This window comes from Tyto alba, unplaced genomic scaffold, assembly GCF_018691265.1.
Source record: "Tyto alba isolate M040663 unplaced genomic scaffold, T.alba_DEE_v4.0 Super-Scaffold_45, whole genome shotgun sequence".
Classification (NCBI taxonomy): domain Eukaryota; kingdom Metazoa; phylum Chordata; class Aves; order Strigiformes; family Tytonidae; genus Tyto; species Tyto alba.
Genome location: NW_024881321.1, coordinates 34,686,204 through 34,713,492, shown reverse-complemented (window position 1 = coordinate 34,713,492; position 27,289 = coordinate 34,686,204). Strand labels below are relative to the sequence as shown.

The following is a 27,289-nucleotide window of genomic DNA, read 5'->3' as shown; positions in this document are numbered from 1 at the left end:
TGCAACTTAAATAACCAAATCCCTTCCTCCCCATCTTGTCCTGTTTTTTCCAACTATTCTATTTAACAACCTTTCTACCACTGTGACATTTCGTATTTGCTCCTTTCTCCAAACTAATCAGGTGCTTATCACCCCTTCCTGTCCCATGCCTGTCTTATTTACTTAGATATTAAACCACTGTATCTTGGGGCATCTGCAACGCTGTGGCTGAATGAATCTTCCACAATACGGCCCTATTCTCATTCAGACCTTTTCAGCTACCAGACTAAACAAGATAAAATCCACACCGATTCTCAAGGAGTCATTTCACCGTGTCCCAAAGCGGAAAGAAATACCTTCACGCACTTATGCTCATTGCATAATGTTTTAAATGCTTTGCAAGTTTACATATTTTTCTAACACACAAACTTCAAGAATATATTTTCCCTAATCAGACACAAATAAAGTCTGCACAAATGTAACAAATCAGGATGACGGTAGCACAAGTACTTCTACAGTTACTATGATACCTTCAAAGTGTCATCCGCCTGTTCCTAGTAGTATAGAGCTACTATAAGGTATAGTGTAGTAGTACAGTGTATTTCTGTGTAAAAAAGCATTATCATCTAGCAATTGCATATGAAGCAATGTATAGCGGTGTCCATTACTGTATGATTCTTTATGTCATCCCAGAGTGAATAATTGCTTATAAAAAGATTTATTTCAGAATTATTCTATTGGAACTAAGTGTGGGAGGTCAGTGTAGGATAACAAAATAAAGATTGATCAAAAGCTATGAAAAGTGTTTTTCAAAAAGAGAAGAAAACCTACAGTGTTGCCGTTATCCAAAAATGTACATGATAATCTTTTCATTGCTTCATCCTGGTTTTACAAATAGTATCATGCCCAATATATCTTTGCATTCTGTTTTTGACAGCTAACAAACCACATACCTGAAACAAAATGCTGACTAATGAGGCAGTTCATAGAGCATGTCAGAATCTACTGAGGAATTGACATCATCAATTTTTATTACTTTAATATGCAGACCATCTAACACTTACAGACTTCAGTATAATACCAGCTAAGCTGCTGCAGTATATTTGAGCATTTGAAAACCAGAGAAAACAAAGCTATTTTATAACCATGTTTTATTGATCATCCGGGAAATACCTGCCTAATGCACAATAACATGCAGATAACTACTATGGAGTGAAAGCAATGATTCCAAACAATTACAGGACAAAAAGTGTCTCATGCTAAACTTGCTAAAATAGATCTATCACAGAGAGGTCAAGAAAAGATGCAGCAAACATCCAGAAAACATTTTAATATGTAAGCTTACCTCCTAAATTCCTTTTCTTTATAGTTCTCTCTTGGTGCACAAAATTCATCCGTCTAATGTAAAATACACAGTGACAGGAAAAATACCATCATCTAAAACCTCAGGTATGATGGATGACTTCCATTTCTAGAAACTAAATTTTGACTCTCAACCTGCAATCTGCTGCTCCTGCCATTGAACATCACACCGTTTCCTTCTCGAATTTACTACTGATGCACACGGAGCTACATGACACAGCAAACAGCTACAGACTACAACTTGCTTACCAAATTTTGAGCCCTTTATAATTCTTGTAAGTTCACTAAACATATTTGAACGCTCCCTACACAACAGGGAGCCTGATCTCTGTGCAGTAATGTGATCTCAGTGCAACAAGAAAATAATAGGGAGGGGGAGAAATACGTTAACAGCTACGCTAACACTGTGTCTCTAAAATGGCTGAGTGAGGATGAAGGAGAAATCTGATCATTTGAATTTATGTTACTCCCACTGATCTACAAAGTCCACTTAAGTTACTATCAGTGTCTAGGTACTGAAATGATAAGCCCCTTGTAAACAACCAGTCTGCCTCATGAGTGAAAGATCGGAAAGATAAGGGTACTACCACTCACAACAGACACACCCGGAGCACTCCTTAGGTGGCCTTGTGCATATGACAGTGCACGGGTGGACTCCTCGAGTCCCCTTTGCCCGCGCACTGCCTGTGCCAGTGGGCGCCGCGTCCCGACGGCTGCCCCGGCGTGGAGCTCAGCTGGTGCTGAGCACTTGCACGGTTGCCTGCACGGTGTCTGAGCTGAGCGGCCCGGTGTGGAGCACGGGCAGCCACTCTGAGCCTTTCTGCACCGTTCAAGGTTGTTACCTCCGTAAGCGTGTTTTGAGCAAGGCCGGGGGGTGTGGTGGGTGTGTGAACTCAACCACTGCATGAAGTAGGCGTCAATTTTACAAGTTTGGCTGTGGTGGGGAACATCAAGGTCATGTTATACATCAGGAACTACTTTTAAACAAGCAAAAGTGCTACTGCTCACACAAAACATCAGGAAGATGGCTTTCTTACCGGTAAGGCACAGCAAAAATACTGGTATATTGGAAGAAAATAAAAATATTTTGCTAAAATATTGAAACCAAGATGTTCCCAACATAAATAAAGGCATATATGTTAGTTAATTTTAGGGCTTTGGCCTGTGAAATGAACTATATGAATCCACTGAAAAAGATCCACAATGTAACATTTTAAAGAGAGAATGCTTACCATGGTAGAATAAATAGGAAGTTCTTTAAATGGGTTAACAAGCAACAGTATATCACCAATGTAGGTCTGAAAAAAAGAAGATATAATTGCTTTATTAAGTAATGAATTAAATTTTTAAGGAGGCTAATGGCTTTCTTCCAGAAAGGACTTCTGACAAAGCCACTTAAATCTAGCTATCAATATATTAAACATAATTCGCAAGTTCAGATCTTTTAACTTCATAACTTTAAATTGAGATCTAAATTTGCAATTCAGACAGCATTAATTATTTTTTTTGTAATAAAACTTAGTTCTTCATAATGGAAAATTATGCATAGAAGGATTGCACCGCATATATTACTGGTAGATTATTTGAAAGCTAATTTGTAATTTCCCATTTGTTAAACTACAAAAATGTGACATGCCATAAGCAAGTTCCTCAAGCAATTTTTTACACAATGACATAATTTAGAAATTCTATATTGATTACCCATAATTGATACATTACAATAGGCTGTTTGTGGGATAAGACAGAGTAATTGATACATATATATACAAGTATTTATGCATGTGTATGTATCTATGAACATACGTACATGCATATAGAAAAAAAAAAAACCTGCCTATATTAAAAATAGCAAACCATCCACTGATTGCAAAGGTGCCAAGATTTTATTATTTCATATTTAAACACTCATATGTGAAAGATGGACTCAAGTATATGATTATAGGTCACCCTTCCTGTTGTACTTCTTACTCTACATTAGGAGCTGCTGCTGTATTACAGTTTTTGAATGCAAAAATGCCAGACTTCTGTCTCTGAAGAGGTCAGACATCAAAGCATCATGTGAACAGTCCCAGTCATGCTGCCTTTTTCAAAATGAAGTATTTTGATTTGGGGAGCCAGAAAATATTGCCTTTCATAGTAAATGTATTGTTTTTCTACTGAAATGCAGTAATTTATTACCTTTCTCTTGCCCACCCTGGCTTCACTGTTGGGTTTTCCTGCAGAAGGGAAGTTTATTAAGCTTCACAAAACAGGAAGTGTTCAATGCTAAGGAGGATTTTGGTTTGGAATTGGAGACCAAGGACTTTTCCTTCCAAGTTTGAGAACCAAATCACCCAAAGATGCAAAGGTTTTCATCATTGATGCTGACACTCTACCAAAGCACAATGGCTGCTGTTGAACAGAATATTAATGATCACTGCCTATAAATTTCCACTAAGCAAAGGAGAATGCCAGAGCGGGGTATGAGATACTTATAGGTGAAATATGCAGTATTTTAAAATAAAATACTTCCTTTTTATAAATACTAAGTGTCTGTGGATCCTCCTGAATTCAGTTAGCTATCTGTGCTTGGCATCTTTGGAAGTGAGATAAAGGTAAAGAAATACTCATAATAAAATAAGATTTGCTCCATGATTCTAAAAACCAGAATTTTTATTATCATTGAATGCCACAACACTAGAATTGAAGTTCCCATAATTTCAAAGGTATTCACAGCAACATGCCAATTCCCCATATTACTTTAGTCTAAACAGTGCAATCAACTTATACATTTAAAAACAATTGGCATGTTTCACATTAACATGCCACTCAGCTGTTCAGCAAGATAGAAATAAGTTATGAATAAGATATGAACAGGGATATAAAAATTTTCAAGTGCAGATTTTTCTCCAGAAGTAATCTATGCCTAACGGGATGCCTCCCAAGTTTATTATGGCACAACCAGAAAAACCTGATTTACCAAAATCTTGCTATAATTATTTCATTTGGTATCTACATGATTAACATTATAATACAGAGAATGATTGCTGTAATGTAGGAAGAGATAATGTTTAATTAAATATCTCATGCTGAATTCTAATTTCTTTTAATTTTTTAGTAATTGTGCTTTATTAAAATTAACATAAAGTTAAAGATGGAAGGATCTTCTTGTGGTTTGAGAAGAAAAATTACATTTGCTCATCATTTTCTACCAATACTCTTCCTCTCTGAAATAAACAAACATAAATTGTATCCAAACCTACCTGAAGAGTTATTCCATTTTTTAATTTCTGCTTTTTCTGTATAAATTTGAGAAATTGCAGGGCCTACACACAGATGTGTCCTGGATCCATTTAAATATTAGTCATGGGTCCAGGGCAGGTTACTCTCCAGTAGTTATGATAGTAATTCTATTTTTCATACGCTCCTACTTGCTCTTTTTTGAAATCTTACTGTTATGTGAATAGGAACTCACATATATCTGATTATTATTGAAACGCTTCTGAATCTCATAAAGCAGGCTGCTGTCTGTTAGTTCACTCAGAGAAGCCAAGTCATCATTTGGAGCTGGAGGCATTAGCTTGATCTAGAAAACACAAATTAGAGAAATAAAGTAACTTCACAACCCATCATTCTGTACTGTAATGTTCTAACCTAAAGTATAAATGCAGATCACTAGAATTTATGGAAAAAAATACATTAGGAAACTGGAAAGTTGTCATTCCTTCCAAACAATTATACATCATTAATCTTAAACAAGGGAAGAACATCAAAAACTATTATCATCGTTAAGGTGTACACCTCCATGAGTCTGATGGGCTCTTAAGAACATAGACACCTACTAGAGTGCCATTTTCTATCCCTGAATTCATAAAGATTCCCAGCTCAAATGCAATTCTCCTGCTGTGTTCATTAAATCTTTATGGCAGAAAAATCAAGACTGTAAAAGTCAGTGCACTTGTAAACTATGTATTGCCCAGTATTTAACAAAGCTCTCATACTACTTTTCATTAAACAGGATTTAAAGTTCTATTAGAATTTTTCCTGCAGAATAGAAGGAAGTTAAGAAGTGGGAATTATGTTGTCAAGGAGACCAGAAGAGATTCAGAAGCAGCTACTTTAGCCAAAAGTGGAAAATTAAATGAGCTTAACACTTTTTAGAATTCGGAAGAATAACATAAGCTCTGCGAGGCAAAGTAAATGCTAAGGAAACAAAAAAGAAAATCCAAAAGACAGAATAGGAGACAAGAAAAAAGAATCAGTGCTAATGGAAATTTGATTAAACACACAATAAACATCGATACATTAAGTAGTATGCTTATAAATTATGATCCACACTTAAAATGTAGGTTGATTCCTTTTTTATGTCAGCCTGAAGAAAAAACATTTTTTCATGTCAGCAGAAGACCTAGAAAGAGAAAATTCTCATGTGAATGATGGTAAAATTAGTTCAATTGTTTGTCCAGAGTTCAGTAAAACACTCTCTGTGTCTCTTCTACGTATGGACAATGAAGATGAAACTTCTTTTTCTGATTGTTCTGCTTAAGATGAAGGCTCAGGAGAAAAGCAGACACTCCCCTTTCTTGGAGAAAAGTCAGCACCCTCAGCCTCTGGCAGTGACAGAGTCAGTGACAGGAGCAGCAAGCAGACTGGGAGATTTTGGAGGGAACGCAGAGAGTGCTTCTGGCAAGGAGAAGATCCCAAAACTGATGGATACTGGTGTTTAATACTGGAGTTCTGATCCTGAACTACTGAACTTCCATTTTTTCCATAGGTTCAAGGTCTAGTTCAGAAATCATGACACACTTGGGTTCTCCTTCTACATTTGTCAGTGCTGCACTGTGTGATACTGCTGAAGAATTTAATCTTAATAAGACTAGCAATCTGTTTTTGTCTCAGTGTTTCAAGATTCTTGAAACATACACACACCCATTCACATGCAATTTTTAGGTGACCATGAGCAAACACTGGGAAGTCTGTAGTTATAAACAAGCAGGATGAGCTAGATGTGACTTTGTGTCTTCTCTAAATCATACATCTTTGACGCTATCAATGTTTTTCTTCTAAAAATAGCACTATTGAATAGCAGTATCAAAACATTCAATGAACAGTCATAAAACAGATGGCATTTGTTACTCTTCTATTTTATCAAGGAGAAACAATGCACACCAGGCACAACAACCACAGAAACACTAGCTCTTATGACATAAAATAAAATCTTGGGTTTTCTATTTAAATATTTCACCAGCTCTACTTGTATTCATATGCTGGCACAGTACAAATGAAGTTACAAAATTCTGAAACCTTCTCTAGTCTACAAATAGAGAAATACAAATACAAATTGGGGAATATCAACTTCACGGTTCATTTTGTACTAAATATTCTTGTGGGCTCAAGGTGTTTGTCAAAAGATGTCTGCCCTCACATCAGCACAAAACAAAACCGAAGAGATACTTCTATCTGTACTTACTGCATGTTTGACTCATGCCATGCCACTTCAATTTTTCTTAGCTTCCAAGCTTTTCTATGGCCTTAGCTATCCTAATATTATGCAGCTGCTTACAGTCCAAACAAACTGTCAAGTACTATACTTGGTTTTCAGTCACTTGCCCAATTCAACCTATTCTTGTCTTTGTCCAAGTCCAGTAGTGAATAATGAGACACAAGCTTAATCACTAAATAAACTGCAAAATAGAGCAAAATTAATTCTAAGAAATATTACATATAATGTAATACATTAAATTAAGCTGGTGAAGGGTCTAGAAACAAGTCCTGTGAGGAGTGGCTGAGGGAACTGGGGCTCTTTAGCCTGGAGAAAAGGAAGTAGAGGGGAGACCTTCTTGCTATCTGTAATTGCCTGGAAGGAGGTTGTAGCAAGGTCGGTGTCAGTCTCTTCTCCCAAGTAGCAAGTAATAGGACAAGAGGAAATGGCCTCAAGTTGCACCAGGGGAGGTTTAGATTGGATATCAGGAAAAATTTCTTCACTAAAAGGGTTATCAAGCATTGGAACAGGCTGCCCAGAGAAGTGGTTGAGTCACCATCCCCGGAGGTATTTAAAAGACATGTAGATGTGGTGCTTAGGGACATGCTTTAGTGGTGGATTTTGCAATGTTAGGTTAATGGTTGGACTTGATGATCTTAAGGGTCTTTTCCAGCCTAAATGGTTCTATGATTCTATGTGTGAAGCCATAGTTCCTCACAGAGGAAAGGTATATGTAAGCAGGACTTGAAGGTCCCAGATTCTATTGAGTCCCAGAGCCCTGCAGTACCTTCTATTTATGGAGGGCACGATTCAACTCTTTTCTCTGCTTCAAGTGCTATAGCTAATACTTCATTTTTGTTTCTTGTAATAGCTCTATCATGGAGATTTTCACAGTAATACTGGGGACTTCAAAAACCTTCCATTCTGGGACTGACACAGTGACTGGAAAAATGTGGGGACTTCTCCTTTAGTCTTTAAAAATTTCCTCAGTATTCCTCTAAAGACAGATACATTCTGTAGAAAATAATGTTTAAAACAAATATATAAGGAAACAGGCAGATGCCTCACAGAAAGCTGTCTCTTTTGTTTTTTTATCAGCTCTACCAACAGGCAATAAATGTTGACAACTAAAATGGTATATGTAAACCTCATATTATGTATGTAACAGCATGAGCATTAGCAAGAGATTTTTCAATCGTTTTCCACTCATCCACTAAAACAGGAAAATCAGGCATCTAATCTGCATCCATCTGCAACAGATGTTGAACTAGACAGAAAGAGTAGCAACCCATAAAAAATGTAAGGAAAAGGTACCTTACAACAGTAGCTCCACATATACTAGCTGCACAGATGTACAAGGACAAGAAGGTAGTAGTGCCCAATCGCACTTTAATGATGCTTTCTATTTCCTTCTTTCACGGTAAAATTTGTGAAGAAAACACCTCTCATTCCATTAAGCCCAAAAAGCAATAAATGTACAAATGCAAAAGAGTAAGTATCTCAAGGAGATTATTTACTTGACTTAGATAACGTAATGATTGTTTTTTACATGTAATGTAAAATGTACTTACTCCAACATGTCAACTGTGAAATAGGCCAAAAAATTTCAAAATGTACCTTCCCACAGTTCTCATCTCACTGACTAATTTTTTTCAGTAGAGATGTACTCTAAAATTGTGGAGTCTATCAAAATGTTACTGTAACTATTCTCCTCCTCTTGTCTATTTAAAATACTTCTTAAAATATTTGTATTTTTAGAACATGAGCTTCGAACAAGATAAACATACAGAGGTTGCCTGCTATATTTGTCTGTGTCTTTCTGTCTACCTATTGTAGAGGCTTATTCCTCACCCCATTCAAGTGAATGCAGATTTTTCTGTCACACAGAAGATGGCATTTCTTGCTTTTTTTGTTTTTAATCATAGCAGTTGGATGTAAGGCTGGCTTGAAAACAAGAATTCCACTTGGCAAAATAAAAGTAAATTACATTTTGACATTTGCTTTTGATGATACACATTGGAATAGAACAAAATGAACAAAAGAATTCCAAGAACTTTTTTAAGTGTCTTGTAGAGGGAAAGCAGATGAATGACAGAAGCCTGTGTCCTCCTTCTCTTATTAGTGCGCTCACCTGACCTGCAGGAACAAAGCAGGCATAGGTCTTTACTATTCTCCCTTGTGTGCTATCAAATCTCAGAACACCTGAGCCTCTCTAAATCCATCTCTATAAAGATTAAATCTACACTAGGCTAGAGACAAATGTCTTAATTTGTAAATAAAATAAGGGTTTGGATTTGAGCAGTGCCCTGGGATTCCCCACATTTGCTGGACTGTTAGCGCACTTCCTTGTACTTTCTTGGCTCATGCCAGCTGGCACCGATGTAGATAATACCTAGGTATCATTCAGGCCACATGTCAATGGTCATTTCCCATAGGCTGGCTGGGCATGGCCCCATCCTTTGAGGGATAATAGAGTTTTGCTTTATGGACGTGCAGTGACCCATCCCACATAGCCCTAGGGCAGAGAACTGCCCCTGGCTTGTTTTTATTTCATAATCTAGGTATAGCCAAAGATGCTGACTATACATAGATGGTTAGAAATGTGCTCAGTTAAAGTAAGGGAATCAAAATCTTTTTCCAGCATTTTCTAACAGACTCTTTGCACCAAAATTCACAGCTCAGTAAGCAAATAAATTATGTAGAAATAACAAACTCTAAATGCCTTAAATTCACAACTGATTTGACTTGGTAGTAGACATTATTTACAGTATTTACAGTACTTATTTGTGGGCATCTTCAAATTCTGTTCTTCTCATCTACTTTTCTGAACACACAGATGAGCTTTCTCTATTTTTTCACCTCAATGAATGTATCTGGCTATCATACTGATTGCATGATGCATATTTTACAAGACATAAAAGGAAAATAGCCATAAATACAGCATAAGTTCCAATATAACTATGCCTCTGGAAGTTATTAGTTTTTGAGATTTTTGTAATGTTAACAATGAAGATTCCTTTCTACTTATTTAAATTACATACACTTAACAACATTCACAGTCTGCTCATAGAATAACATCTAATGATATTTATTTTTTTACATAACTGTGTCACTGCAATAAGTATGCATTCTAGCTCTTATGTGTAATACTGTGTTATACATGGTTGTCCCTTGTGTATGTGGTGATACTAGAAAAATCAAAAGGGCATCAGGGGATACTCTGTCACACAGTTCATGTGGCCAACGACATGTAAACAAGAATTATAAGACAAAGACAAAATATTTTTTTTAAAAAGAACAAATTAAGGAAAATAAATTATTTAATCTATATTTGTTTGTAGCAAGAAGTATGTAATTCAATTCCAGGCTAGTAACTTCAATATGCTATCAAAAAAATATCCCTCCCAGCTGAATGGAAGAGAAATTGCCAGCTACAATAAAATTCTGGAAATTATTCATACTGCTTTCTTTGTTTGGCAGCACAGACCTTGACGTTACAGATGATCAAAGTACATCTTTTACCTAGGAAAAAAAGCAAAAACTAATACAAGCCAAGAGAGACCCAGAATGCTTTATCGATGTAGTCATTTGATCCCCATCTCCTATACTTCATGTAATAAAAAATCTTACTTCATGAGAAATAATATTTAGTAAGGGTTTTTTTATCTTTTTTGCAATTAAAAAAAACCTGAGGCTACATATAAATTTGAGCTGTTAGTTTTCTCAAAGCCAAAAAAGTGATGAGCTTTCTCTATTAAAAATGCATGTTTCAGATGTAATAAGATGAAATTTTTCTCTCTGATCCCCCAATAAAGGCCTAATCTGCATGCCATATTGCCTAAGAATGTATGATATTTCTGACACAAAGCATACGAAATATCATGCTGATCTATTTTAATAATATATGAATATAAAATCCAAGTAATGATTCCACATATCTTACTGAAAAATTAAACAGGACATGATTACTTTGAGTGTAGTTTGGAATGCAACTGTTAAGACTAAAATACAGTGAAACTCATTAGTATTAGTATACCCAAGAGGCAGAGATAGTGAGAAGGGGTTGTTCATAGCTTTCCTTTGGTTTCAGCAGTAAATAAAAAATTTACTTCTCAAATTGTGAAATTAAAAAAAAAAAAAAGAAATTGTTACTTGGAAATGTCATATCTGAAAACGAAGATCTACATGTTATATACACAAATATGGATAAGGTATACATATACCTACAGTTCATAATGCATGGCAAGTAGTGTAGAGTACAATTCCTGTATTTTCAGGATCACAATTATGTCACTTCAAAATGGAAAAAAAGCTCATATTTTCATTTGACAAAATATGAGAATTCTTTAGTTTACTAAAATTCAACTATTTCCTGAAGAGATTAAACTGTTTTACCCTCTTTTGTCCATGAGACCTAAAGCTCATTAAGCCTTTGCCAACTTAAAAGTTCTGTTAGTCTATGATTTTTTTTTTAATGCAACCAGTCATTTAAAACCACACTGAAATAACATGGTTTCTAAGGTATCCCTTATTAGTGCAGATTTCCCAGATAGGATTGTTCTTGCTTATTCTTTTCCAAGGGAGTATCACTCCGTTTTCAGCAAATGCAAATATTGGACAAGGTTTGTATTTTTTACTGCTTCTAAAAGACCACAAGATACACATTCCTTCTAGCTTGTTTAAAGCAGAATTTCACAGAATGTTTTCTGCTGAAATTTCTCAGCTTACTGAGATAAAAGAGATTCACCTTTAATTCTGCTGTCCTGTCCTTGAATTGTAACTATTGTGGGAAGTTCCACTGAAGTATGGTGAAACAGAAGACAAAGTAAAGTTTTGAAAATCTGCCCTGGGACTCTGAAGTGACTCTAGATCATGGAGGAGGACAAAACTACCAACATGAAGACCTCTAGTTGCTCTTTTTCACCTGGAAGATTAGCTGTTCTACTTCCAATCAGTTTCTGCATATGTTTTACTGCACAAACTATAAAGCAAAAGTCTAGCCCAGAGATAATTAAAACCTGAATAGGTTTAGCTGGGTCTGCATCAAAACAGAATCAAGCAGAAGGAGGTATATATGTTCTTGTCCATACTCTTGTTGAACATCAAGAAGCAAGTGACAGTCTCACAATACCCTAAACTAAACTCCTCCTCCTCTTTTCCTACAATTATAGGAGGGTGCCTCCTAACAGGGTTTCAAGCTTTTACTTTTCTGACCAGCAGTGCTTCTCCTTTGGATTGACCGTGTTTTCATCACATCACTGCACAGTCAGAAAAGCCAGAAATTGTATGACATGAAAACAAGATGTAAGCCAAGTGTAAAACATTCTTCTGACTGAATAGGGAACCGAGTGCTCTATGGGATTCCAAAGCTGAGGGTTTTCAGAGATGGACTCGTATGACTGACATATGAACTCACTGATTGATCTCATATAATCAATGCATTTCTCTGAAACACATTCAAAAAAAAGCAATGAAGTGTACATGCTTCTGCCAAGGCAGTTACGCAGTTTTTTTGAATTGAACGTTGCTTAAATGCAATCAGTGTCTTGCTCCTTTGTTATGCTTCAAATTCATAGTAAATTATTTTAAATTGAATTTTTCCTCTCCACCCACTCCAATTCTAAAGTAGTTTTTTTCTTAAATGGCTAAATACTTCTGGAATATGTGTTTCCCAAATGCATGTAACAGAAAATAAAACACTTGTACAAAAAACAAACAAAAAGACCCAAACAAAAAACGGCTGAAACAATATTTAAGTCCTAACCATTCAAAGTTACGACATGCTAGATTTACAAGCGACAGATAATTTCCTCCCTTTGCATTCACCCTATGCACTGAATGAGACTGCGATCCTGTGGAGAAAACCATAAAGGGTATCCAAATAATCAGTGTCTGTATCCTAATACATGAGCAGAAGAAAGAGAGCTAACAGCTAACACTGCAGCTGTAAATCTGGCAATTTCTATCTTTACATTATCCACTTATTTTGCAACTTAATATTCCTTAGACATTTTTTTTTTTTTTGGTTTGGCAGTCTCCCCAGCTGTGTTTCTTCCCTTTGCAAACCGAAGTTGGAGAGAAGAGCACACCTTGGGCAGCGCTAACAGTTGTCCCTCCCCTGTTGTGAGCCATTAACAGCAGAGGAGGAGCCCTGAGCCCTCTGACTGCCCCAGCCCCTGACCTGCCACCAGTGGCTGGCGGGAGGCAGCTGATCAATTTGCCGAGAGGGAACGCTGCGGGGCCAGACCGATTGCAGAGGGGATCAAGGAGACGAGGCTCCACAGTGCAAATCATACTGCTGTGTGGCAGTGGGGAAAAAAGTTACTACGGTCTTCAGCATCATTAAGTTTAAGCACTAACCTAAGCGCTAACAAACATTTCAAGAAACTGCGGGCCGTTACCTGTTCAAGTTTGGTTGCAGTGTTCACAGCAACATTTTCAGATGCACTGTCTTGAGATTGCTGCTTACATAAGCCTTTAGCTGCATCCTTAAACATGGTGTCTTTCTCCAGCAAACTGTCTTGCTTGGCAATCGGTAAAGCCAGGGGATTGCTACAATGAGAATCAATAAAGCAATTAGAATCCTCCTGAAGATGTCAGACAAATAAAAGATTGCCAAATGTGGGTGGCACAAACACAGAACTGAGATACAGTTCAGGGATGAGACACGAGTTCCTGGTCCAAGTACAAAAAAGAAATTGATGAGAAATAAACTGTTCACATAGGTTGGTCTGTTCCCAAAGACACAGAGCAAAACACTTTGATTTAAAATTCACCTTTATGCATATCTTTTCTGAAGCAGAACTGAGCAAGCCAAAGAGAATATGCATGAATCTGCTTTTGACAGCACTAGGCTGGCAAATCAATAGGCAATTTTGAAACTGAATTTAAAATACACAATTAACTTATGCAATGCTGTTTTAAAAAATAATATGTTTTTAAAATAATTCAATACAGATATTGCCCTTGTGGTTAACAAATTAAATTCCACCACTTTCTAGCTTACTTTTAATCAGGAAATATCCAAGATCTATTTTATGACCAAAAGCTGCTCTGAATTTATGACATGTAAAAAAAAAAAAAAACCAAACCCACAAAAAAAACCCAGCAGACTCCTGAAATTAATTCAGTGATACACAATACTCTTCATGCACATACAAGTTAAACCTATTCTTACACAAATGGAAATGTTTTCCCTACCGACACTTCAGACTATATCAGACTTCTGAAAAACATCAATGTCAAAATCTTGGATGATTTTGCCAGTGTTGTATATCCAGAGGAATTAGCGAGGAATCAGTCCCAGGAGTTGAGAACACAAACTTCTTAAAAAATAATCATCTGGACTCTGACAGTGAAAATTAGACAATCTCATGGAGTGTACAGCAGCTCCTTGCCAAAGTATGCACATAATTTTTTTGAAAAGAAAGGTGGACTCAATGTGGGAATGTGGAAACAGTGCATTCCACTATGGGATAAAGCCCAGATGTCAAATTTAGTTTAAAAAAAATCTCATTTTTACTCTACATTACTTGAGTTTGATCACTGATTTCAATAAATCCAGGATTATATACACAGTTAAATGAAATGAAGGAGGACCCATAGTTAATGCTGATTTCAACTCAGGATAAGAACTGCTGTTGGAAATGGAATTGAAACGTACACATTGTTTTAGAAAGGTACAGTCCTAAGCAGAAGCAAAGCACCTTCTAAGCAGAATTCATTGGAAAATATATCAAAATTTTTCCATTGAATAAAAGATACATAAACAAAACCTTTCTTTTAATGAAACCCCCAGTCTGCAAACACTGAAAGAATTTGTTTCAACATTTTTTAATGAAATATTCACAATTTCCTTTCTAATGATATTTTGCTTCAGACATTTTGATTTAAAATGTCTAGAGGAACACTAGTGAAAATAAAAATTTCTATTTACTGCTTTGATTGATTTAAGATAATTTTGTCATAAATTTGTTTACCAAATGTCACATGGATAAAAGATCCAAGAGACAACTGCTTTTGCATTTTTTTTTTATTTGGACTGTAGAACAGAAAGGTCATTATCCAATTATTTTCATGAACTGAGCAATTGGATGTCATAGAATAAGACATATCAGTGATTAGACTAACGAAGAAATTAAATAGCTATGACACCCACAAGCAGAAATGATTAATACCAATTCATTTTACCCAGACACAGAATTGAACAAAAGATAATTAAAGTTTTCTTTTTAAGTAGTCTTTTACTATTGTCCAAAACTGCTCAAATTCCTTTGGTCTGAATTATTTTTACAATTTAATCACAAAGAGAAGAAAGATTTAAAGAAAAGCATAAGTCAAGTGAATTTAAATATTAAAAAATCAAGCACTGCCACTTACAGCTTTTTATTATTCACATGATGTTTCTTTTAAATTGTGAAGATCCATGATTTTTTTGCTGTGAAGTTCAACTTTACCCCTTTAATCTTACCATTTCTTTATAAACTATACAACACACATTAGAAACACTTCTTAAAATTCAGGTGTAAACTCCTCACAACCAAATGAACTTTTCTTGTGTCACAAAAGAGAAGTGGATTATAAATCAGAGCAAAGAGTGGGGAAAAAAGGTGCCTACTGTTTCCACAGATGCATTTTGAACTGAAGAGGACAATAATAAAATGACTTAGCAGGCATTTTCCATGTGTTGATGTACAGGAGAATAGCCTATAAATTATGTGCATTTGTGAGATACTAATAGGACTTTACAAGATGGAAATGCAGACATATAATTCATGTTACAACAAAAATGAAAATGATTAGAAGAAAAAAAAAAAATTACTCAAAAAGTTCATTATGACTCCGATTCAAGAAGACACTGTGAAAAAAGAAAAAACAAACTGAAATAAAATGTTTCCAGAAAACAGTGGGGTTTTAGAAAAATATTTCTATTAATATTCATATGAATTTCTACTAGTAAAAAGATGAAGTCAAGCAGTGCCACTGAAAACTGAACTATAGGACAGTGCAAGGGAAGATTTTATGTTAGAGTAGGCAAGTGGATTGGCATGAACTGTCTTTTTTTATGAAAATTAATGGATAATTAATAGATAATTAACCACAGAGGGCGACTTAAACCAAAGTAATGCTGCATAATAGACAGGAAGGAGAGTTATCCAGGGTAATCTTATTTGAACAAGGTAGGACTGTTGCTACCAGCATATTTAAGTGGGAAAAAATCTTGCATGTTATATGAAGGAATAGTCATTTGAATTTTTAGGTGTATAAGCCATCATATATGGAATTAATTTGAAGTTTTGCGTAGGTTTGGGTTTATTTTAGATGGATGAGGTGGTTTTCTATAAGTTGCCATCCTCTAGCATGTCCTCGATTTTTTTAAAAAAAAGAAAGCGTACAAAAACCTGGGAGCTGACAAGCAAATAATTGGCGGTTTTATCATCAGTATTTGAATCACTACTGGAATGAATGAGTGGTGGGGTTTTTGGTAGCAGGGGAGGGGGCTACAGCGATGGCCCCTGTGAGAAGCTTCTCAAAGCTCCCCTGGCTCCAAGTCAGCTCCACTTCTGCACCAAGACTGTGCCAATCAGCTGCACCTCTGTGATAACGTATTTAAGAAGGGACCTGGCAGGAAGAGTTGGACTTGTGAAGAGGAGTTGTGACATCTACATGCACAGCAAGGTCAGTGGAAGAACGGAGAAGGAAAGGAGGGGAGGAGGTACGCTGGAGCAGAGAACCCCCTGTATCCTGTGGTAAGACAGCAGGGCAGCCCCCCCCGCCACCCATGGAGGTGGTGCAGATTCTGACATACGGCTATGGGGGCCCCATGCCATCTCAGGTGATTGCGCCTAAAGGAATTGAGGATTCTGTGGGAAAAAGTAGACCCCACTGTTGTAGTTCAGCGCTGGGAGGATTGCAGCATGTGGGGGTGTCCCACACTGGAGCAGCTCGGGAAGGGCTGCAGCCGTGGGAGGGACTCCAGTTGGAGAAAGTTGGTGACCCACACTGAAGTACCTAAGGAAATGTGGTAGCCCATGGAAGGGACTCAGACTGGATAAAGTTTGTGGACTGTCTCCTGTGAGAGGGGGACCACGCTGGAGCAGGTGGAAGAAGTTCCAGAAGTTTCCCCCAACCCCAAGAAGGAAGAAGCAGCGGCACTGCCTGCACCCCCCATCCCCTGCCTCCTGCACCACTGCTGGGAGGAGGTATAGAGATATCAAAGCTGAGCCCGGATAGAAGAGAGGGGTGGGGGGAAAGGTGTTCTCAAGATGTGGCAACAGTTCTCACTGTCCTACTCTGTCTGCTAAGTGTCGTTGTCGTTAGTATCTGTATTACATTTATGTTCTTGTTTTTCTTCCCCTAACAAGTCTGTCTTTTGCCTGCGACCATAATGAGTGATCCGTCACTCCCTGCTCTTACCTCAAATCCTGAACCTTTGCTTATTTTCTCCTTTCCAGTGCTTGGGGGGGTAGGGGGAGTGAGGAGCTGCATGTTGCTCAGTTGCCCTCTGAGGTCAAACCACAGCAAGCTTCTAACATGGTAGGAAGATGTTATAGAAAGAATTATATCAAGCCGATTTTCATGGGCTTTTTGAGCTTATGGCTTTTGTTGGAGAGAGCTTCTGTTACAGTAATCCTTCCACAGGCAATTCTGAGACCCACCAAGCAATTTCTAAATCAGGTAACATCTGTAAACTGCATAATGTCTGAAATTTCAGTCGAAAACCTTTTTAAAGTTACATGACAGAAACTTCAGAATGCATTATACCCTAGAGGAATGTTTGAAACTACTAGAATAATTGAAATGTAAGTGGCTACATAAATAGTTAAATGGAAATGCTCTATGACAAGAAAAATGTAATGTCTTTTCTCCTTTGTTGTCTCAAACACATCTATGTATATTTTATTTCACATTCTTCTCCTGATTTTGAAACACATCCATTACTATAATTAATATTTACTTAAATATGTATCTGAAAATATACAACATGATTGAGTTAGCTTTATTTTGATAATAAGTTCCCAATTTTTTAGCATTTATTACTATCTAGATGACTGCACTATCTGTGTGTTCAGGGACTGTTTCATCAAGAAAACTTCTACAAGTACATGTACTAAACTGGAAGTGCAGTAGGGATCATTGCAGCCATATCACAGTCCTAAAGTCACCTTTGAACAGATACAGCCAATTTAATTTCCTGAACTATAAGCTATGTCTATTAATGTATTCTGGTGCAGGTATTTTTACCAGTGGAGTAACAAAATTTCTTCGGATTGTACCACTAGAATTAAAACTGGCAAAACTTTCCAGAATAGACCTTAGGTTCTTCCTATTTTCTTCCCCATCCCACCAACGGTGGTGGGGAATAGAGTTTGAGAGTGAGCAAGGCAGCTCAGTGAGTGCCAGCTAGGGCCAAACACCACAGTTATCTTCCTAGTCTACCCCTCCTAAATCAGATAGAAAAAAGTACCCAGTAGCTTGGTAGAAGAACTATGAAAAAATATTCTAATATAATTAGTGCTTCAAATAACAGAAATTCAGGTGGATTAGCCCAATGCTTGCCTAAAGGAAACCAGGTCTGCTTGATAACCTAGCATAACACTAACATACTGACTGCTAAACTTTTTTTCTACCTGAGTAAAGGTACTGACCTTTAATTCATCTCCTCATAGTGTTCTTCCAGAAATCAATACTGTAATTTAATCTAGAACCAGCAAAATTAGGTTTGCTGACAGAGCACATGCTATTTGTAATTGTTCGTTCATAATTTTTGAGTCTGCTTTTGAATATTGTCCTCTTCTGAGACATGGCCACAAAGCAATATGGCCACAACAGTTATATGAACTCTTGTAAAACTTATCACCTCAGTTTAAACATACTTTCTTAAGTCAGGGGAGTTGATGGAGAACGGACACAATATAGAACAAAGCAATGGTAAACGGGGATTATTATTGTGCACTTCTCTTTACAGCACTAAAAATTTTGCTTTGGTACAAAAGAATAGTACAGACATTCATCTTCATCCTAGCATATTACACATGTCTATAGACTCCTTTAATAAAGCACAGTGAATTAAACTCTTTGCTTTCAACATTAGTCACTGAAAAGGTAAAAATTTAGTTGAAACCAATAATCTAGGCTGCCTCTCTGATAGGCAGACTGGTGGCACTCTAGAGGATAATTCAGTATATTTTAAGAATTTGTCTACTATAATTTGGAAGAATAACCCTCTGTAATGTTTTGAATGGTTGAGGTTGGAAGGAATGTCTAGAGGGCATCTCGTCCAACCACCCTTCTCAAGCAGGGACACATAGAGCTGGTTGATCAGGACCATGTTCAGATAGGTTTTGAATATCTCCAAGGACACACAGACAGGATTCACAGATTGACAAATACAGTTCAAATGATAATCTGGCCTCAGCGCATCACTCCTTAACAACAGAAACACTTACAGTTTATTGGAAATTGTGGGCAGGTCATGGATGATCTCTTCATATGGCTCTTCTTGAGATAAAGTAGAAACAGCTAGAGGGTCTTTCATTTTTTCCTCCCAAACAATTTCAGCCTTCAGAAGCATTTCTTCAATAAACTCAGAAGCTGCAACATCTAAGACATTGGAACACCAAGATATCAAACAAAGAAAACAGTGCAGAAAAATTCCTTTAAATTCAAATCTCTAGATCAGATTAATATTAAAATTAAGCATCTGGCTGGATAAATTGAAAAGAACTGCTTAGAAATTGATCATAAAATTATTCTTGGAATTACCAGGAAAACAAAGGCAAAATAATTTCAGTATGGAATTTAGCTGTAATTTGTAAAACCTCAAAGCCATTCTCAATGTGTAGCGAACCAAAGTATTATTCACTAATTTAGAGGACTTCAGGAAAAACAATGCAACTGTTTTCAACTCTGTATTTCAATGAAAACAAGTACTTAAATCCTTTTCAAACCTCTTACATGTCTACAAACTAGATTTATATGCCTTGTGCATACAGAAGTGCTGAAATTAGTTGTGTTTGCAGAACAGGAGTATAGTTAACTCAACTGTATTAAATATGTACTAAGTGTGGTTAGTTTGCTGTATTCTTAGATGATCTCAGTTTGGGCCATAACCTTTTATACAAATACAGAGTGGCACGTATCTAATCACAAACACCTTTTCTGAGGTTAAGTGTCATGAAGCTCCCTGTGAATGTATTTGTAGGTGGTACATTATTTGAAGCATAAAATATCTTGCTTTATTATACATAGGAAGCTTCTCCTCATAATCTGACAGTAGAATTAAGTTTTCTATATTACTGGGTTTATTCTTCATTTTATCCTAGACATAGAAGGTTGAACAACTATATGTCTCTTATTTTCAAGACTGCTGTCTAGCATTACTGACATTAGCTCTGCTTTGATCACTAGGTTAGGCCAGTTGATCCACGTCCCTTCCAACTTAATATAGTCTATAATTCTGTTATCTTTAGAGCCAGTGCTTCAGTTCCCTGTTGCTATCTGGTCTAAAAAAGTGCCTTCTTCTGTGGGAAACAACAGGTGCTACACTTCAAAACTGGATGGTGAATTTGTTTTCAGTCAACAGCTATACAGATTCCAGTTCATAAGACTACGTACTATCATCAGTTGAGACAGAGAAAGGAACTCAGAAGTCACCAAGGAAGTGTAAATGCAGCTACCACCAACGCACTGAAGAACTTACAAGGCAGTAACATAACTAAAAATAAACAGGGAATGCAACAAGTGGAAGAACATGCTATTATTTGGTATGACATCCTGCATGACCATCACTAGCAGATCTCAGCAATATATGAAAAAACATATACATGCATGTGTATGTGTATATAACTCTACACACTATATATCTATATACATATATATATGTGTCTCTGTGTGTATAACTAAGAAAGCAAGAAGGAAAGAAAACAGTGTCATGGTAACTTCTACCTACATAATATACATGGATATTCACCTACCTGAAGGCTTTTCATTATTGCAGTTAAGAAGATTGGGATTTGCCCAATGCATCAAAAGCAGCTTCACAAGGTTGGTCTAAAATGGGCAAAAACAAAGGTGTTTGAAATGGCAGAAGTAGGACAGAAGCAGTATGCCTGTCATTCAGTTTACTCATTCCTTCCTGTACTACCTGAAATCATATGATTTCAGATGCAATACTTCAAAATCGCACCTTCTGCAGCTACTACACACATTCGTATAAATCACAAAAGGCAGATTAAAATACAGTTCTTGTATGATTTCAGTGTACCCTCAGCATAACTCTACTCCCAAAGTCTCCCTCCATCCTTACATATGTAAACACATTTGCATCAGTAAGGAAAAAACCTAACCCTCCATCACTTAGTCTGTCATGACTTAGACCATAAATATGTCTTTATGCCTAACTAATTCAACAGCTGTGTACCATCACTGCCAAAGGGGTCTGACTCACAGCCACCATGGAAGTAAATCTGTTCTCTGTCAGTAGTAGAAATTGGCACATTTATCTTATGTTTACCAAATCCATTTAACGTATTAGTATTGGTAGCAATTATAGTAGAGTAGGGTAGAATATTATATAATGAAAAAGTCTAGAACATATTTTTCAATTCCTGAAAGGATGCTGCAAGCAACTGTTTTTAGCAAGCTCTTCTATTGCTGCATCAAAGTCTCTAGAGATGTTCCTCCATCAAAGGCTGCAGTAATGTCTACCTGGATAAATTGGTTAGTCAGAAAGGAGAATGAAACAGCACAAGGAGCAAATAATACATTTAGAATGTGAATATAGAGCTCAACTTGAGTACTGTTTGAACTTTTGAATATATGCTAAAGCAAACAGAATTTATATTATAAATGTAACCAACAGAGGAGACCAGGATGACCGCAGGGGAAAATAAGCTGTGCAGAAAAGAAAGGATTCATCAGAGCAGAAGAGAGCTACAGTTAAATGAGACCTGAATTGGAAGGCAGCTATGGGAAAGTATAGCAATTTGGCATTAAATAAATAAATAAATAAATGCTAAACAGGGAAGAAATTATAATAAAAATAATAGAATTCCGTATGTTTTCAGTACACTGAAGGTGATTTACTACAAAAGACCATGATAAGGAGGAATCAGTTAAATGCAAAGAAATCCCCAAGCTTCTAATTATAGAAAACCAGGAAAATATTGTTACAAATTTCTATAAAAATAAAAAGATCTTGCTCTCCTCAGCTTTCTAGTACTGGCTTTTAATTCTGGCAGTAATAGCAGAAAATTCAGCAAACTGTGGAAGCAGGGAGGAAGCCATAACAGGTTTATTTCCAAATCCAATTAGCCCTGATTTCAGCTGAGAACTCTCAACACATATATCTCCTTGTATTTCATTATGAAAAAAATGGAACATCCTTAGTCAATGAGCTGACTAAATCATCAGCAGTTGCACAATCTCGTTAACAGCCATTCTGAAAAGTGGTAGTGGTTGTAGCAAAGGAATGGGGGGTTTAAATGCACTTTCAATTTAGTAACAATACACAGTTTTTTGGGTTACCACCATTTCGGATTTATACCAGAAGAAATCCTATGCTCCAATATCAATGCTTCCTTCTGCCAATGAAATATCTCCAGCTGGGAATCCTTGATGCGTGTCACCAAGACTGAGGTATTCAGGTGACTGACAATTTCAATGACCTGCTTTTGGATACACAAAACTGTCTGTGTTAGTTTTAACTTCATTCGCTTATGTTTTACAAGGAATGTTTTAAAATCCAGTTGTCATATCTTCAGAAGTGTGACTTACAGTAGAAATATTTGTAGAATAATTAGAGCAAATTACCACTATCCAAAGGTATTTCAATTGCAGAGTTACAAATAAAGTAGATATGACTATGTTAAGAGAAACTGAAATATCTAACTAAATATTGTAGACCCTAAGAATAAAATGACTATATATATATATATTTTCTTATTTTCCAGTGTTGTCTTTACCAATTCATATAAATGAAAAAAACAGACAATGTGATGATTCACTGTGAAGAAAATTACTAGTAATGGCAATTATTTAAAATATCTGCTTACAAAATATCACTTCTCTTATGCCCTTAATTAATTATTCAGTGCCTTTTGACAAGACACCAGGAAACAGCTTAGACATTGATTTTCTCTTTTCAGAACTTACCTCCAAGTACACTTCTTCATAAAACACAAACTTAGTTACCTTTTCTGTATAAATAAGGCATGGTACTCTATTCTTGGTGTTCTGTCCAAATTACAATTTTTCTACCTCCCTCTGACATCTCTTCATGGATATTTTGCCCTTTGATTGTTGAGAAGGCTGCTGCAAGGCTGTCTCATCCCTTAAATTTGAAATTCCTATCTTTTAGATACCCCCTGGCTCCTTCTTTTCTCACCAAGCCAGAAGCTGCTTGCTCTCATTTTCAAAAGCCTTCACAGACCCTCCATGCTTCACCTATTCCCACTCATTCAACATTCAGACGCCAGTGTTCACCTCACATCAGTCTGTGACTTTGACCATCACTAATATATTTGCAAATACATATTTCTGTGTTTTTTCTAAGCTGTACCTTATACTAGTAAGGAAGTCTTAAAAATATCTGCAAAGCTGCATTGTAAACCTCCATTCACAGTCTGTTTTGACATGATGCGTGCCAAGCAGAGAAACAGGTAATGCACTGACATTTCTCCATCCAGGTGGATTATGAAATGGCTCAATGGCTGGGCGCAGAGGGCAAGAAGTCGAGGTGGAGATCAGTAACTAGGAGTGTACTCCAGGGATCAGGACTGGGCCCGATCCTGTTCAACATCTTCATTAATGATCTGGACGATGTGGTACAGAGCACCCTCAGCAAGTTTGCAGATGACACCAAACTGGAAGGAGTGGCTGATACACCGTCAACTTGTGCTGTCATCCAAAGGGATCTTGACAGGCTGGAGAAATGGGCTGATGAATACCTCATGAAATTCAACAAGAGGACGTGCAAACTTCTGCACATAGGAAGGAACAACCCCAGGCACCAGTACATGCTGGGGGCTGCCTGGCTGGAAGGGAGCTTTGCAGAAAAGAACCTGGGGGTTCTGGTAGATACCAAGTTGAACACGATACAACAACGTGCTTTGGCTGCAAAAGCAATAGTATCCTGAGCTGAATTAGGAGGAGTGTTGCCAGCAGGCTGAGGGAGGTCATCCTTCCCCTCTACTTAGCCCTGGTGAGGCCACACCTGGACTACCGTATCCAGTTCTGGACCCCTCAATACAAGAGACATGGAGAGAGTCCAGCAAAAGGCCACTAAGATGATTAAGAGACTGGAGCACCTCACATATGAAGAAAGGCTGAGGGTGCTGGAATTCTTCAACCTGTAGAAGGCTCAGGGGGATCTCATCCATGTGGGTAAATACCTGAGAGGGTGCAAAGAGTACAGAGACAGGCTCTTTTCAGTGGTGTCCAGTGACATGACAAGAGGCAACTGGCACAAAATGAAACATCTGAACATCAAGAAACACTATTTCACTCTGATGGAGACCTAGGGCTGGCACAGGTTGCCCAGAGAGGTGTGGAGTATCCATCTTTGGAGACATTCAAAAGCCACTGGACATGGTCCTGGGCAGCTTGCTCTAGGTGGCCCTGCTTGACTAGAAGGGCTGGACTATATGACCTCCAGAGCTCCCTTCCAACCTCAAACATTCTGTGATTCTGTGTAACGTGGCAAAGATCACCTATGACTTTTCTGGAAAAGACCATTTTTTCTCCATCAGAATCAATCTGTCAGTAAACTTTCAACAGTTTGAATATTTATGGACACAGGAAATTCTTATATATAAAGATTATACTAATTACAGCTTTACACAGGCAAGATTAAATAACAAGGGGGTTTGTGCACGAGAAGCTCTGAGGTTGATAAACAAGACAGAATACATGATCAGATGTGCAGACAGACCACCACAGTTACACCAAAAGAGCTATGTAGATTTTTTTCTAAAATAGCAAGCGGAAAATAATGCAGCCTGCCTACTGTGAACTTGAGCTTTAGTCCTCACAGGAAATATTACAAGGAAATTAAGTGCAACTCACATTAATGGGAGCAAGACTTATGATCTAAGTATTTAGAAAAACACACAGATGAACAGAGAAAACACTGACTGGACAGGGGAGCATTGGCATTGAACAATTCTTTAAACCTAATGAAACATGGAGTGCAACACTGAAAATAGAAAGCTATAAGGGGACAAAACACAGCATAAATAAATTTACTGCAATAGGCACATTATAAAGCCTTCAAATACTATTTCCCCATGTCAAAAAAAGGTCTAAGTTTTACCACACATTAAATATTAGCTAAGAAAGCCCAATCCTCAAGTGCATAAACCAGAGGCTTAGGAGCACCCGGGTTGGCCAGCTGACAGATTGTGAGGGCTGTTGCCACAGGTATGTGACTGCAATGACAAGGTAGGAAATATGGGGCATGAAGGAGTGATAGAGATTCATCCAGAATCTCCTTACACCCTTGAGATTGCAAAGGCAGCTCCAAAGTCCTCTCAAGCCATGCTAGTTTTACTGCTAGTGACTTATCTGGGGAGAAGAATCAGTGTTCCTGAAAAGCGTCTTCCTCTCCTCTCTGGTCAGGTATTTTCATCTGAAGCTATGCACAGGCTGCCAGATGTGTGCCAGCACCTGGAAAGGATATGCTGCTGGATCTGGCTGAGCTTTGAACTCTTATTATCCAAGCCCCAGTGCCACCACCTCAGATCATTTATTCCCTTTTTTTTTTTTTTTACCATTGGAGACATACCTGCTTAAGTTGTAAATTCAGAAAGCTGGAGGTTTTATGCAAATGTCCTGATGTGCTACTTTGCACAGCAATGAATATGCATCATCCAATTTGCATGCACCACCAATGGTAAATTTCTTCAGTCTTTCACTTTTCTTCCCTGTCAAAACCAACATTTCTCTCCACTCCTCCACTCCTCTCTTTCTGTTTCAACACTGGACATTTCCTACCATCCTTAGTGACCTGGTTCACCATCAACCTTTTGTTCGGCTCCCCCACCCATCATTTCTTATTCCTCAGGCCCTTTTTCTCTGTTCCCTGTATATAAGACTCCCAGCTCCTTATATACATCTCCACAACTTGTTTTCTTCCACCCTTTTATTGGTGCTCTTATCCCTTTTTCAGAACAACATTATTTTTCTTTTCCTTTTTGACATCCATTTCTCAGTTCTTTTTAACTAAGGCCTCCCCACCCTCTTCCTGCAATTTCCTTCCATCTACTGTCACTTCTCAGGTTTCCACTTCATTTTCTCTGGACATGGTCCCCAGCATGCTCTCATCCACAGTGAGACAAAGCCATATAATAAGAAAACAGTGGATCCACAACCTTGGATAAAAATCAGTATTATTTTGGACCATCAATCTCACACTATTGTGTGAAACACAGTGAAATCCCCAAGTATTATTTTAATATCTAAACATGTTTATTCACTAAACACAACAAAATCCCTAGGCAGAACACATGAAATACCACTGGTTACACCATTACAATCTGCAGTCTTCACCGTTGAGTAAGATAGCTTATGTCTGCACTCATAAGGATCAGTTATCAATTGTTCATAAAGCAAAATTTACTGGGTTGGAAAAGTGCATGTTTAACTCACTGTGTGATTTTTGTTAGGCAGTTTGCTAGGATTGCTGCCTGTGAGTGCTCATGATTTTTTAGGGGTTTTTTAAAATAGGCAGAAAAATAAATCAACCAAAAATTAAGCACTTCTGGGAGCACAGTGTGGGAAAATATGTTGCTTGATGCTGGTGAGCTCCAATGTTTTTATGATTTCAAGACTTTGTATTAGGCAGAAGATTAATTCCATGGGCTGAGAATATTCCTTTTGTTGTCAGCTTGGAAAATTGTCAAAACTTATCCGAGTTCCAAACCTTTGAAAAAATCAGCCACTAAATGCTTACAAAACTAGATGCTTACAAATCAAAGAGCCCACTTTTCCTAGTACAGTCCACTGTAGGTCACTGGATAACCAGTAGCAGTGGCTATGTTTAATCATCCATTTGGATGTTTAAAAGATTTGCAATAAAAAAATATAAATCTGGAAAGTAGTTTCAATTTTTATTATTACTCTCATTAGTAATATCATTACTAAGCATCTGTGATAGAAGTGCTCTAACTTCATGCTAGCTATATATTCAGCAGATGGAATAAATAAGAGCAGATAAGTCATGGGGTAATAAAACTCCTTAGAATATCACTGGAGACTATTTAAAGAATAGACTGGGCTGATAATAGGCACTTCACTAAGCATCAAGGACATTATGAAGAAAAGCATAGGTTAGGGACCTTAAGTTACTGAGGAGTGAAATAAACAAAACAAATCCCAAGACGGAGACTCCAAACATTAGGGAGTAATGTAATTATTAAACTATTAGAGTTACTGTGAATTGAGTTTTGAAGATCATATGCTTCCTCTCCATTACATAATAGTACGCCT

At 37.2% G+C, this 27,289-nt stretch overlaps 1 protein-coding gene across 5 annotated transcripts in view; it reads right to left on the bottom strand.

Annotated features, from left to right (window-relative positions):
* The window catches only part of MYO16 (myosin XVI), a 395,602-nt gene that overhangs the window by 178,291 nt on the left and 190,022 nt on the right, over positions 1-27,289 (bottom strand). For all 5 annotated transcript variants that reach the window (XM_032997101.2, XM_032997107.2, XM_032997106.2 and 2 more), the window contains 5 exons: positions 20,779-20,854; positions 19,252-19,405; positions 13,204-13,354; positions 4,796-4,906; positions 2,574-2,639 (listed from right to left, as the gene is read on the bottom strand). In XM_032997101.2, coding sequence (XP_032852992.1) covers positions 2,574-2,639; positions 4,796-4,906; positions 13,204-13,354; positions 19,252-19,405; positions 20,779-20,854 — 558 coding nt within the window. The remainder of the gene's footprint in view (positions 1-2,573; positions 2,640-4,795; positions 4,907-13,203; positions 13,355-19,251; positions 19,406-20,778; positions 20,855-27,289) is intronic.